We start from the raw sequence: 14204 nt of genomic DNA on the forward strand, positions 1-14204 counted from the left end.
AGCACCAATTTCATTCACTACGTTACCCAGTCCTTCAAATAGTACTGTAACTGATGTTTATATTCTTCCATACGGGTTTGTTTTTGAAGGTTCCAAATTCGCTTTTCTTCACACCACTGTAACTGAGTCAAGCCTTGTATCGCAGCAGGGGAGAAGAGCTGTCAAGATACTTGAATCCGTCTGGCTAGCTGGTGATGCGTAAAGTCACTATACCCTCGTCCAGAGCAGGGGCATCCCCTGCTCCAGACTACTGGATAGATGGATCGAAGAAGGAGACCCTGGCTGACTACTATGAGTTGGAGTCCGAATTGGGACGGTGAGCGTATCTCTGTACGGGTACTGTACTCAGGGTTCTCATGTTTTGACTGCTAGTGTTTTATGGTCTAATCTATAGTTCTAAAAATGTATTGGGCTACTTAGTAAACGTGATCTAAGGATACAGTAAATGGTATTGCATCTAATGAATTACCTCTATTTTGTTGTTTTCAATGGAAATATCATCTACACACTGACTCTCCCTCCCTCCTCCCCTCTCTCTCTTTCTCTCTCTCTCAAATACACACCGGAGAAAGAGAGTGCAGTGGGTTACCACAATTTCCTGCTTATCCCCTGATGCTTTGGCTAAATGAAACTATTATTCTACAGCAACAATCTAGCAATGCATGTAATTGTCATCTAAATACTGGATTGACAAATAGTTGTCAAAGTTATTAAAGGTACAGTTGAAGTTGGAAGTTTACATACACCTTAGCCAAATACATTTAAACTCAGTTTTTCACAATTTCCTTCATTTAATCCTAGTAAAAAAACAGTTTTAGGTCAGTTAGGATCACCACTTTATTTCAAGAATGTGAAATGTGAGAATAAATGAGAGAATGATTTATTTCAGCTTTTATTTCATTTCATCACTTTCCCAGTGGGAAAGAAGTTTACATACACTCAATTAGTATTTGGTAGCATTGCCTTTAAATTGTTTAACTTGGGTCAAACGTTTCAGGTAGCCTTCCACAAGCTTCCCACAATAAGTTGGGTGAATTTTGGCCCATTCCTCCTGACAGAGCTGGTGTAACTGAGTCAGGTTTGTAGGCCTCCTTGCTCGCACACGCTTTTTCAGATCTGCCCACACATTTTTTACAGGATTGAGGTCAGGGCCTTGTGATGGCCACTCCAATACCTTGACTTTGTTGTCCTTAAGCCATTTTGCCACAACTTTGGGAAGTATGCTTGGTGTCATTCTCCATTTGGAAGACCCATTTGCGACCAAGCTTGAACTTCCTGACTGATGTCTTGAGATGTTGCTTCAATATATCTACATAATTTCCATTTTCCATCCTCATGATGCCATCTATTTTGTGAAGCGCACCAGTCCCTCCTGCATCAAAGCACCCCCACAACATGATGCTGCCACCCCTGTGCTTCACAGTTGGGATGGTGTTCTTCGGCTTGCAAGCCTCCCCCTTTTTCCTCCAAACACAACGATGGTCATTATGGCCAAATAGTTATATTTTTGTTTCATCAGACCAGAGGGCATTTCTCCAAAAAGTACGATCTTTGTCCCCATGTGCAGTTGCAAACCGTAGTCTGGCTTTTTTATGGCGGTTTTGGAGCAGTGGCTTCTTCCTTGCTGAGTGGCCTTTCAGGTTATGTCGATATTGGACTCGTTTTACTGTTGATATAGGTACTTTTGTACCTGTTTCCTCCAGCATCTTCACAAGGTCCTTTGCTGTTGTTCTGGGAGTGATTTGCACTTTTCGCACCAAAGTACATTCATCTCTAGGAGACAGAACGCGTCTCCTTCCTGAGCAGTATGACAGCTGCGTGGTCCCATGGTGTTTATACTTGTGTACTATTGTTTGTACAGATGAACGTGGTACCTTCAGGCATTTGGAAATTGCTCCTAAGGATGAACCAGACTTGTGGAGGTCTGCAATTTTTTTCTGAGGTCTTGGCTGATTTGTTTTGATTTTCTCAGGGTGTCAAGCAAAGAGGCACTGAGTTTGAAAGTAGGCCTTGAAATACATCCACAGGAGCACCTCCAATTGACTCAAATGTCAATTAGCCTATCAGATGTCAATTAGCCTATCAGAAGCTTCTAAAGCCATGACATTCTTTTCTGGAATTTTCCAAGCTGTTTAAAGCCACAGTCAATTTAGTGTATGTAAACTTCTGACCCACTGGAATTGTGATACAGTGAATTATAAGTGAAATAATGTAACGGGCGTCGTAAGGATTGGACCAAGGTGCAGCGGGAACGTGTATACTCATCTTCTTTATTAACTCAAAAGAAGGAAAAAAACAAACAAATCACATATACAAAACAACAAACGACACTAAACAGTCCTGTCAGGTGCACAGACACAAAACAGGAAACAACTACCCACAAACCCCCATAGCACAAACACCCCTATACATAGGACCTTCAATCAGAGTCAACGAGGAACAGCTGCCTCCAATTGAAGGTCAATCAACAAACCCTAAACATATAAAATAGAAAGACTGAACATAGAAATACACTAACATAGAACATAGACCAAAAACCCCGGAACACTCTAAACAAACACCCCCTCTTACATAAGCACATAGACCAACAAACCCCGAGACACTCTAAACAAACACCCCCTGCCACGTCCTGACCAAACTACAATAACAAAATACCCCTTTACTGATCAGGACGTGACAAATAATCTGTCTGTAAACAATTGCTGGAAAAATGACTTGTATCATGCACAAAGTAGATGTCCTAACCGACTTGCCAAAACTATAACAAGAAATTTGTGGAGTGGTTGAAAAATTAGTTTTAATGACTCCAACCTAAGTACATGTAAACTTCCGACTTCAACTGTATGTAATGTTTACACAGTGTCTTCAGAAAGTATTCACACCCCTTGACTTTTTCCAAATGTTATCGTGTTAGTGGGAATTTAAAATGTATTACCCCATAATGTCAAGGTGGAATTATGATTTTAGACATTTGTACAAATTCATTAAAAATTAGAAGAGAGTGAGCAAGTATTCAACCCCTTTGTTATGGCAAGCCTAAATCCGTTCAGGAGTAAAAATGTGCTTAACAAGTCATATAAGTTGCATGGACTCACTCTGTGTGCAATAATAGTGTTTAAAAATATTTTTATTATGACTACCTCGTCTCTGTACACCACACATACAATGATCTGTAAGGTCCCTCAGTCGAGCAGTGAATTTCAAACACAGATTTAACCACAATGACCAGGGAGGTTTTCCAATGCTTCATAAAGAAGAGCACCTATTGGTAGATGATTGAAAAAAGCAGACATTGACTATCCCTTTGAGTGTGGTGAAGTTATTAATTACACTTTGGATGATCAATACACCCAGTCACTACAAAGACACAGGTGTCCTTCCTATCTCCGTTGCCTGAGAGGAAGGAAACCGGACAGGGATTTCACCATTAGGCCAATGGTGACAGAGTGAAAAGAATGAAGCCTGTACAGAATAACAATATTCCAAAACTTGCATCCTGTTTGCACTTAGGCACTAAAGTAAAAATATGCAAAATATGGCAAAGAAATTAACTTTATGTCCTGATTACAAAGAGTTATGTTTGATGCAAATCCAACACATCAGTAAGTACCACTCTTCATATTTTCAAGCATAGTGGTGGCTGCATCATGTTATGGGTATTATTGTCATTTGCGAGGACTAGGGTGTCTTTTAGGATAAAAAGAAACGGAAAAGAGCTATGCACAGGCAAAATCCTGGAGGAAAACTTGGTTCTGTCTGCTTTCCAACAGACACTGTGAGACAATAACCAAATTCACCTTTCAGCAGGATGAGGGAGAGATCGGTTTGTTGTTTTGGAAAGTTTTGAAAGTTTCTTGAAAAGTTTCTTAGTTGCTAGCTACCTTTTGAGTTTGGATCCCGTGATGCGCTTGGCATCAGTTTCTGGGACTGCTACTATCTGTCCAGTGATCCTGCCAACCAAGGCCAGGTCTGAGGAGTTGTTTGGCGTAGCAGCTAGCCTAGCTGCTAGCTAGCAGCCTATCAAGCTAGCAGGGTTTTCTTCAGGGCTTGAACGCAGCCTGCAAACTGGTTAGCCTTTGTAGCTGGGACCGCGGATTGTCCCGGGCTTGTAGCTGTCTAGACCCCTGCTGTTTGTTGTTGTATGGAACTGCGAAGGGTAACAGAGTAACCTACATTACTAACATGGCAAAGACCAAAGCTGGTGAGACTACCATTGGGGACAGTGTTGTCTGTCTATCACAGGTGAAGGATATTTTAAGCTAACCTGAAGAACAGTTTGCAGTTCTCCCAGGGTCAGCTCGATGAGTTTAAACAAGAGGACGGCAAGATGACAGCAATCTGCAAGTCATTGAGAGAGGACTTCAGTTCTGTATGTGAATCCATGATAACAATGACAGAGAAATCTGATTATCTCGAGGGACAATCAAGGCGAAAAACATGGTTGTGGACGGAATTGCAGAGTCTCCACATGAGACCTGGATGGAGTCTGAGGACAAAGTGAGGGAAATGATCTCAGAGAAACTGAAGATGGATCACAGGAAGATTGTGATGGAGTGCGCCCTCAGAACTGGAAAACCGGCCCAGGTGACAGGCCCAGGCCGATAGTGGTCAAGTTCCTGAAGTTCAAGGACAAGGTAGCTCTTCTGGAAAGAGCAAAGAACTGGAGAGGAATGTATATCTTCCTCAACGAGGACTATCCTGAAGCTGTGCGCCAGAACAGGAAATAACTTATCCCAGCCATGAAAGCTGCCAGAGCGTGTTGGGACATTGCTTACATCCACTATGACAGGCTCATTGTCCACCCTCCCTCCCAAAAGCCTGGAAGGGATGAGAGTGCTAAGCTTATGGGTTTGTAGCTTCAACCCCGCAGCACACACACACACCAACTAATAAATGGACTTCTGAATGTATATATTTTTTCTTGCTTTGTTTTCTCTTTTCCATATTATGTCTATCTCTGATAAGCTACCCAAGAAAGGGTAGCCCATATTAATATATGTAGCCTTAAAAATACAGTTCACGCAATCAATAACTTACTAACATCAGATAACATTCATGTATGATCAATTTCTGAGACTCACTTAGATAATTCATTTGATCTGTCTGGCTGACTTACTGCAAATGGTGAAATTATGTGATTAAACTCAACAAAAAGAAGAATAAACTGTATTATGAAGCCAAGATCAATGATATTTCTGTGCAGTCTTTGATACTATTGACCATAACCTGTTGTTGAGAAAACGTATGTGTTATGGCTTTTCAACCTCTGCCATATTGCGGATTCAGGCTATCTATCTAATAGAACGTAAAGGGTTTTCTTTAATGGAAGCTTCTCTAATGTCAAACATGTAAAGTGTGGTGTACCGCAGGGCAGCTCTCTAGGCCCACTACTCTTTTCTATTTTTACCAATGACCTGCCATTGACATTAAACAAAGCATGTGTGTCCATGTATGCTAATGATTCAACCATATACACATCAGCAACCACAGCTAATGAAGTCACTGGAACCCTTAACAAAGAGTAGCAGTCTGTTTTGGAATGGGTGGCCAGTAATAAACGAAAACTAAGAGCATTGTATTTGGTACAAATCATTCCCTAAGTTGTAGACCTCAGATGAATCTGGTAATGAATGGTGTTGCTGTTGAACAAGTTCAGGAGACTAAATTACTTGGTGTTACCTTAGATTGTAAATTGTCATGGTCAAAACATATAGATTCAATGGTTTTAAAGATTTGGAGAGGTCTGTCCGTAATAAAGAGATGCTCTGCTTTTTTGACATCACATTCCAGAAAGCAAGTTCTGCAGGCTATAGTTTTGTCTTATCTTGATTATTGTCCAGTCGTGTGGTCGAGTGCTGCAAGGAGAGACCTAGTTAAGCTGCAGCTGGCCCAGAACAGAGTGGCACGTCTTGATTAGAGGGCTGATATAAATACTATGCATGGCAGTCTTTCTTGGCTAAGAGGTGAGGAGAGACTGACTGCATCACTTCTTTTTATAAGAAACATTAATATGTTGAAAATCCCAATTTCTTTGCATAGTCAACTTACACACAGCTCTGACACACACCCATCAGACATTCCATCAGGGGTCTTTTCACAGTCCCCAAATCCAGAACAAATTCAAGAAAGTGTACAGTAATATATAGAGCCATTATTGCATGAAACTCCCTTCCATCTCATATTGCTCAAATGCTCAAATGAACAGCAAACCTGGTTAAAAAAACCACATAAAGCAACACCTCACGGAACAATGCCTCTCCCCTATTTGACCTAGATAGTTTGTGTGTATGCATTGATATGTAGGCTACGTGTGCCTTTTTTAAATTGATGTAGATCTGTCCTTGAGCTGTTCTTGTCTATAAATGTTCTGTATTATGTCATATTTCATGTTTTGTGTAGACCCCAAGAAGAGTAGCTTCTGCTTTCGCAACAGCTAATGGGGATCCTAATAAAATACCAAATACCAAACCTAAAACACAAGGCCAAATACACACTGGAGTTGCTTACCAAGACGATATTAAATGTTCCAGGGCCTAGTGTCAGCTTTGACTTAAATCGGCTTGGCAATCGATGGAAAGACTTGCAAATGGCTGTCTAGCAATGATCAACAACTGACAGAGCTTTAAGATTTTTTTTAAAGAATAATGTGCAAATATTGTACAATCCAGGTGTGTAAAACACTTTGAGATTTACCCCGAAAGACACCCAGCTGTAATAGCTGCCAAAGGTGATTCTAACACTTATTGACTCAGGGGCTTGAATACTTATGTAATCAAGATATGTTTTATTTTTCTTAAATGTTTTACAAATGTTATAATTTTCCTTCCACTTTGACATTAGAGCATTTTGTGTAGATCGTTGACAAAAAATGACAAAAAATGTATTTTTATCCCACCTTTAATCCCACTTTGTAATATAGAAAAAGTCAAGGTGTGTGAATACTTTCTGAAGGCTCTGTATATATACTGTCCATTTCCATTTTTATTATACCGATAATTGTTATTTATGACCGTGGTCCATTTGGAAAATGTTTAACTTCATAGCACTTTGCTGTAGAACTGTCAACACTTTCAAAGCATGAACAATAGATACAAATAATTCCCTCATCACTTTTGCTCATGAGTCATAGCGGCAAAATTAACATATTGTCCTCATTTGAGACACTCTGTGGATTTCATAGAGCAATGTGGATGTCACCTACTACCGAATCAATCTCTAGACAATGACACTGTGAGACACCAGCAGCAGCACATGTTTATGATTTCATAGCAGATTATAACAGATACATTTTGGTGGTCTGGTGACAGCATATATTGAGACAATGTGGATTGTTGCATGTGTTATTTTATTTGCTTTTGTTTACCCCTAACCTTCGGAGAGAGGGTGAGATATGGAAACATACAATAGGGCAGGCTGTGTTTCAATGAAGTACATTCAATATTATCATATAGTATCGTAATATGAGGTGTGCTGCTTGAGGTTTAGGACTACAGTCTAAACCAAAGGTGCATTACTGATCGTTCACTTGCACTGCATTATATGTCTCTGTCTCTGCTGCAGGATCTATAAGAGCCCCATTCCGTATTCATAATGAATTGTACTATACAAGGCAGTCTGATAGCATCGGGACAACAGCTGTGCTTAAGGATCTGCCACTGAGCCCTAATCAGGGATATGTAATAGAGAGAGAGGGAATCTAATGCATAGGATCAGGGGAAATTAGAGCCATCTACAGAAGACCCATATGGAGCTGCTTCTGCTTCCCATGCTGTTGAAATGGGATGAAGCCGTCTGTTGTCTGTTGTGAGCAGAGAGATGGTGCCCTGTGGAGTTAGAATTAATTAAAGTTGGTAATTAATTTAGCTGACAGGAAATAGGGGATATAGGGCTATATTTTAACAAACCTAACGCAATGGTAACTTTAAGCGCTGGCAGTAGCGCTATAGATTCGTGGAGTGTCAGAAATATTTTGGGCTATTTTCACAACCAGAATTATCGGTGCAGTTGCTGGCAGGGCGAAAGGGCTGAGCTTTGACGAATAAACAAGTTGTGGGTGTGTTGAGGCTTGGCCCCTCACTGGCCAATCAGAAAGTGCTCCATGGCTAAATATGTGGTTCCTTCACGGTCTTTTATGTATTGCCTTAGAATCAACTCCATTTCCAATGTTAGTCCTTTGTAGTTTGTTAAACAGCTTACAGAAACAAAATAATACAATGTAGACATATCCCATCTTTGCTAAATATGTTCATTTGAACCATCTGCAATCCACATTGTTCTAAGTAATTGCATGTCTTCAATAGCATTCACACTGATATAGGGGCTAGACCTACTGTAAATTACATTATGGCTGAGCATGGACATGCCAAACGTTGTCAATAAGAAAGATTTCATTCATTATTGATAAGGCCTAAAAAGAGAGCAAATAATTTGAATCAAATTCTTAACAAAACAACTTATTTTAAATAGGCTGTCTAAATACACTTACAGGCACCATCATTTCTTCCTGTGGGCATATACAATGAAATATGTTTTACAGACATCCAAACTTTTCAGTTGCTGAACAAAGATCCAATATAAAGAGAAAGGGAGAATGTCCACTCACCGTTATACTGCTCCCAAATATGTTTTATATACAAATTGGAACCATCTTACAGATCGCATTCACACTTCTCCAGAAGTTGCATTGCATGCGTGCCACAGACATTCTCACCATAAAACCAGGACAGTGAAAGATTCTAATAAGTTTGGTTTTAATCAAATTAAACAAAAAACAAGCTGTTTGTTTTTTCAACAACAATAAATACATGTAAAATGTAATGACAAAATCGGCAGCATAAAAAAAGACACATGCATTGCTGTTGAACCAGCCTTCGGTATAGTAGGCCTAGGGTTTAAAAAAATATGGAAAACTGTTACAGGAAAATAACTTCTAAGTACAAGGTTACGGGAGTAGTAATTCACGTGAAATGAAAGCCATGTGTCACAAAACAAACAATACCTCACAGTGATAGGGTGCAAAGAACTGAACTAAATAGTGTGTGATAATGACATACAGGTGTGTGAACAGGTGATCAGAATTCAGGTGATTGGGATCTGGAATGAGCTGCATTCAGAGGATCTACATGTTTGAGGGTGTGAGTTGGAAGCAGATGTTACAAGCATTGCTAAAATAATGTAGGCCTGCCTACAATACATACAGTAGATAAAAATGGAATGTCAGCTCACTGTTTTAATCCTCTCAAACTTGATATTTTAATAATGCTTTGGTGATTAAGATTTCTTTCCAAGTGGTCTCAGGAGCCAAACCCTTTATTGACGGTCTTGACTAGCCTACTTGATTGCATTGGGCAGGACAAAAAGAAAACAGACTTAATTGAGAGTAGGGGAGGCTATGCTTGGTTTTTAATCAAATAAAATGAAATGGGGAAGAAGCATGAGTGTTTTATGTTTATAAATACGAAGTATACAGGCCCCATATCACATATTGTTCCATGCGCATATGGGCAGTGTGCATCATGCCATAACCAACTATGTTACCGCTAAAACTAGCTTTTGGTTGGTCTTAAATATCCCTACATGCGCTGCCTGAAAATAGCACTTTGGATCATGTTTTTAAGGACACACCTCAAATATTTCCACACCCCTGTCAATTGCCAAACCTGGCGTTAGGGCTGGAAAATGCTGGTGCACCAGTTTTTACATTTTTGTATTTTTATTTAACCTTTATTTAACTAGGCAAGTCAGTTAAGAACAAATTCTTATTTACAATGACGGCCTACCAAAAGGCAAAGGCCTCCTGCGGGGACAGAGGCTGGGATGAAAAATACAAATATAGGACAAAACACACATCACGACAAGAGAGACAACACAACACTACATAAAGAGAGACCTAAGACAACAGCATAGCATGGTAGCTACACAACATGACAACAACATGGTAGCAACACAAAATGGCAGCAGCACAACATGATAGCAGCATAAAACAGGGTACAAACATTATTGGGCACAGACAACAGCACAAAGGGCAAGAAGGTAGAGACAACAATACATCACACAAAGCAGCCACAACTGTCAGTAAGAGTGTTGATGATTGAGTCTTTGAATGAAGAGATTGAGATAAAACTGTCCAGTTTGAGTGTTTTTGCAGCTTGTTCCAGTCGCTAGCTGCAGCGAACTGAAAAGATGTGTGTGCTTTGGGGACCTTTAACAGAATGTGACTGGCAGAACGGGTGTTGTATGTGGAGGATGAAGGCTGCAGAAGATATCTCAGATAGGGGGGAGTGAGGCATAAGAGGGTTTTATAAACAAACATCAACCAGTGGGTCTTTCAACGGGTATACAGAGATGACCAGTTTACAGAGTATAGAGTGAAGTGATGTGTCCTATAAGTAGCATTGGTGGAAAATCTGATGGCTGAATGGTAAAGAACATCTAGCCGCTCTAGAGCACCCTTACCTGCCGATCTATAAATTATGTCTCCGTAATCTAGCATGGGTAGGATGGTCATCTGTCATCTGAATCTGGGTTAGTTTGGCAGCTGGGGTGAAAGAGGAGCGATTACGATAGAGGTAACGAAGTCTAGATTTAACTTTAGCCTGCAGATTTGATATGTCTTGAGAGCCGGACAGTGTACTGTCTTGCCATACTCCCAAATACTTGTATGAGGTGACTACCTCAAGCTCTAAACCATCAGAGGTAGTAATCACACCTGTGGGGAGAGGGGCATTCTTCTTACCAAATCACATGACCTTTGTTTTGGAGGTCATGTGGTTTGGTAAGAAGAATGCCCCTCTCCCAACAGGTGAGACGAAATTGCAAAGTAACGTGCGTGTGACACTAGCGCCGCCTAAACGCCAGCCGAAAAAAGAGCCCATTGCATTATACTTAAAGTTTAATATAGGCTATCCCTGTTGGCTCAGATGGGTTTAGCCTACATGAGTTTACAATACCAAAAACCTGATTGTTACTATAGGGGGTCTTACACTTTGTAAGGTGAGGCCGATGTGTTAATGTCTGGTGTGTGATCAGACTAACTATATGCCTGCAAGCTTGACGAAATATCTCTTAGCACTGGCGAGTTCAATGTTGAACATATACAGTTGAAGTCGGAAGTTTACATAAACTTAGGTTGGAGTCATTAAAACTTTAAACAGCTTGGAAAATTCCAGAAAATAATGTTGTGGCTTTAGAAGCTTCTGATAGGCTAATTGACATCATTTTAGTCAATTGGAGGTGTACCTGTGGATATATTTCAAGGCCTACCTTCAAACTCAGTGCCTCTTTGCTTGACATCATGGGAAAATCAAAACAAATCAGCCAAGAAAAAATGGTAGAGCTCCACAAGCCTGGTTCATCCTTGGGAGCAATTTCCAAATGCCTGAAGGTACCACGTTCATCTGTACAAACAATAGCACGCAAGCATAAACACCATGGGACCATGCAGCCGTCATACCGCTCAGGAAGGAGACGCGTTCTGTCTCCTAGAGATAAACGTACTTTGGTGCGAAAAGTGCAAATCAATCCCAGAACAACAGCAAAGGACCTTGTGAAGATGTTGGAGGAAACAGGTACAAAAGTATCTATATCCACAGTAAAACGAGTTATATATCGACATAACCTGAAAGGCAGCTCAGCTCCAAAAGCGCCATAAGAAAAGCCAGACTACGGTTTGCAACTGCACATGGGGACAAAGATCGTACTTTTTGAAGAAATGTCCTCTGGTCTAATGAAACAAAAATAGAACTGTTTGGCCATAATGACCACCGTTATGTTTGAGGAAAAAGGGGGAGGCTTGCAAGCCGAGAACACCATCCCAACAGTGAAGCACGGGGGTGGCAGCATCATGTTGTGGGGTGCTTTGCTGCAGGAGAGACTGGTGCACTTAACAAAATAGATGGCATCATGAGGTAGGAAAATTGTGTGGATATATTGAAGCAACATCTCAAGACATCAGTCAGAAAGTTCAAGCTTGGTCACAAATGGTTCTTCCAAATGGACAATGATCCCAAGCATACTTCCAAAGTTATGGCAAAATGGCTTAAGGACAACAAAGTCAAGGTATTGGACTGGCCATTCCAAAGCCCTGACCTCAATCCTGTAGAAACATTGTGGGCAGAACTGACTCAGTTCCACAGCTCTGTCAGGAGGAATGGGCCACAATTCACCCAACTTATTGTGGGAAGCTTGTGGAAGGCTAACCGAAAAGTTTGACCAAAGTTAAACAATTTAAAGGCAATGTTACCAAATACTAATTGAGTGTATGTAAACTTCTGACCCACTGGGAATGTGATGAAAGAAATCAAAGCTGAAATAAATAATTCTCTCTACTATTATTCTTACATTTCACATTCTTAAAATAAAGTGGTGATCCTAACTGACCTAAAACAGGGAATTTTTACTAGGATTAAATGTCAGGAATTGTGAAAAACTGAGTTTAAATGTATTTGGCTAAGGTGTATGTAGACTTCCGACTTCAACTGTAGCTTGACATGTCTCTGGGTAGAGCACTTATACCATCACTAGGGCCAGGTGTTTACTCTGATCAGGAATCATTATGGGTTACCTACCTAGGGCTCAAGTTTTTCCATGCTCAATTCACGTGGTCTGGAATAACTCCTAGCCCCAGTTATACCATCACACACAGTTAAAGTTTTGGACTTTGAGCATTCTCAATCAGAGTCCAGAGGGAAGCTATTTGGCTCTGTGTCTGAGCAGACAGGCAGTGGCCCCAGCTGAATGCATGAATGTAGCTCGTCTTGCTCCTGAGAGGAGCAGCAGCATCTCTTCTGGGATTACATAATGCTGTGTGAGTACAACACTGAAACAGGAGCAGCTTGTGTAATTTAAAGGCAGGCAGCAATGAGCTGCAACAGCAAAGATGTGCCTTCATTCAGAATACTTGTTTTGTTGGTTTAGAAAACCTTGAGGGTTTATTCGAATTCCATTCAATCGGTATAACTTCTACAGTTGTAGTTACATAGTCATATTGTTGAGTAGCATTAATAATATAAATCTCTCTTGGGGGTTTAGGCCTTGTTTGCTGTAATGCACTTTACGACAAATTAATTTTGTAAAAGCTCTGCATTAGTTAAATTCAAATAACTAAGATTGAAAAGAACCAGTCATTTTTTTCAATTGAAGTTCATTTGTTATTTTCATTCATGCTGTGTAAAGCCACATGACAGGCACTAATCCTGTACAGTCCTTGTGAGGACGACAACCATCAATTGTGTAAAAGATTAATGAGACATTTATTTTAAACAATGGGCATCTGAAATAAGGTTGTCGATATCTTAGGTTGCGAGTGACATTTGCAGTCATCATATTCCACTTGTCCGACATTTGTCTCACTTCATAATGGAGATATAAATGGGATTGGATTCTGCCTGTCACTTATTAACTGAAGAGGGTGAGGTCAGTGTAGTTTCCAGGGGGAATCGTATTATGCCATTCAGATTGCAGATGCTTTATTATTATTATCCTAGTGCGTAGTTAACTAACGGTTAAATAAAATAAATATAATAAAATAAATAAATAAAAATCCTTTTGTCTGTGTCATCCTCTTCATAGACAGTTCTTATCTTAACTCATCTAATTTGTACCATATTAAGATTTTTGTAGAGAATTAAATGAAGATCCCTTAAAATAAAGGAGTATGACAAACATTCACATTTCAAACAATTGAGCCCACTTTTATTTAGTCTCCCTAGGCATACTTGTTGCCTCCCACAATGTATCAATGTCACTGCTTTTGCCTAGGGTCGGGTTTTCTTTTATTCCCTCCTAAATGCAATATTGTCCCACCTAAAGTACTGTTGCATTTTGAGTTCTTGGGATTAGATATTGGAGCCTGTTCATGGGATTAGCTATATGACGTTGTTTATGGGATTAGTTTTATGAGCTTGTTTATGGGATTAGCTATATGAGTTTGTTTATGGGATTAGCTATAGGAGCTTGTTTATGGGATTTGCTATATACATTTGTTTATGGGATTAGCTATATGAGTTTGTCTTGTTCATTGCTACTAAATGTCCTACTTTCAGTGTGACTTACTTTTGCAGATTTCCCCCCAATAAACCCATTCTGATGTTATCTTGGTGCTGTGGATGGATATGGCCATTCCAGAATGATGAATATGATCCATTAGTCGATTACTGGAACTCATCACTGATGATCTGGGATGGAGCTCTCTGGCCTTGATGTTG

General features: G+C 40.0%; 1 protein-coding gene across 1 annotated transcript in view; it reads left to right on the top strand.

Annotated features, from left to right (window-relative positions):
• The window catches only part of LOC106568343 (calcium/calmodulin-dependent protein kinase type IV), a 33746-nt gene that overhangs the window by 82 nt on the left and 19460 nt on the right, over positions 1 to 14204 (top strand). Inside the window, exon 2 of the mRNA XM_014138606.2 lies at positions 90 to 316. Coding sequence (XP_013994081.1) covers positions 195 to 316 — 122 coding nt within the window. The 5' untranslated portion in view covers positions 90 to 194. The remainder of the gene's footprint in view (positions 1 to 89; positions 317 to 14204) is intronic.

The sequence above is a fragment of the Salmo salar genome, chromosome ssa13 (genome assembly GCF_905237065.1).
Source record: "Salmo salar chromosome ssa13, Ssal_v3.1, whole genome shotgun sequence".
Classification (NCBI taxonomy): Eukaryota; Metazoa; Chordata; class Actinopteri; order Salmoniformes; family Salmonidae; genus Salmo; species Salmo salar.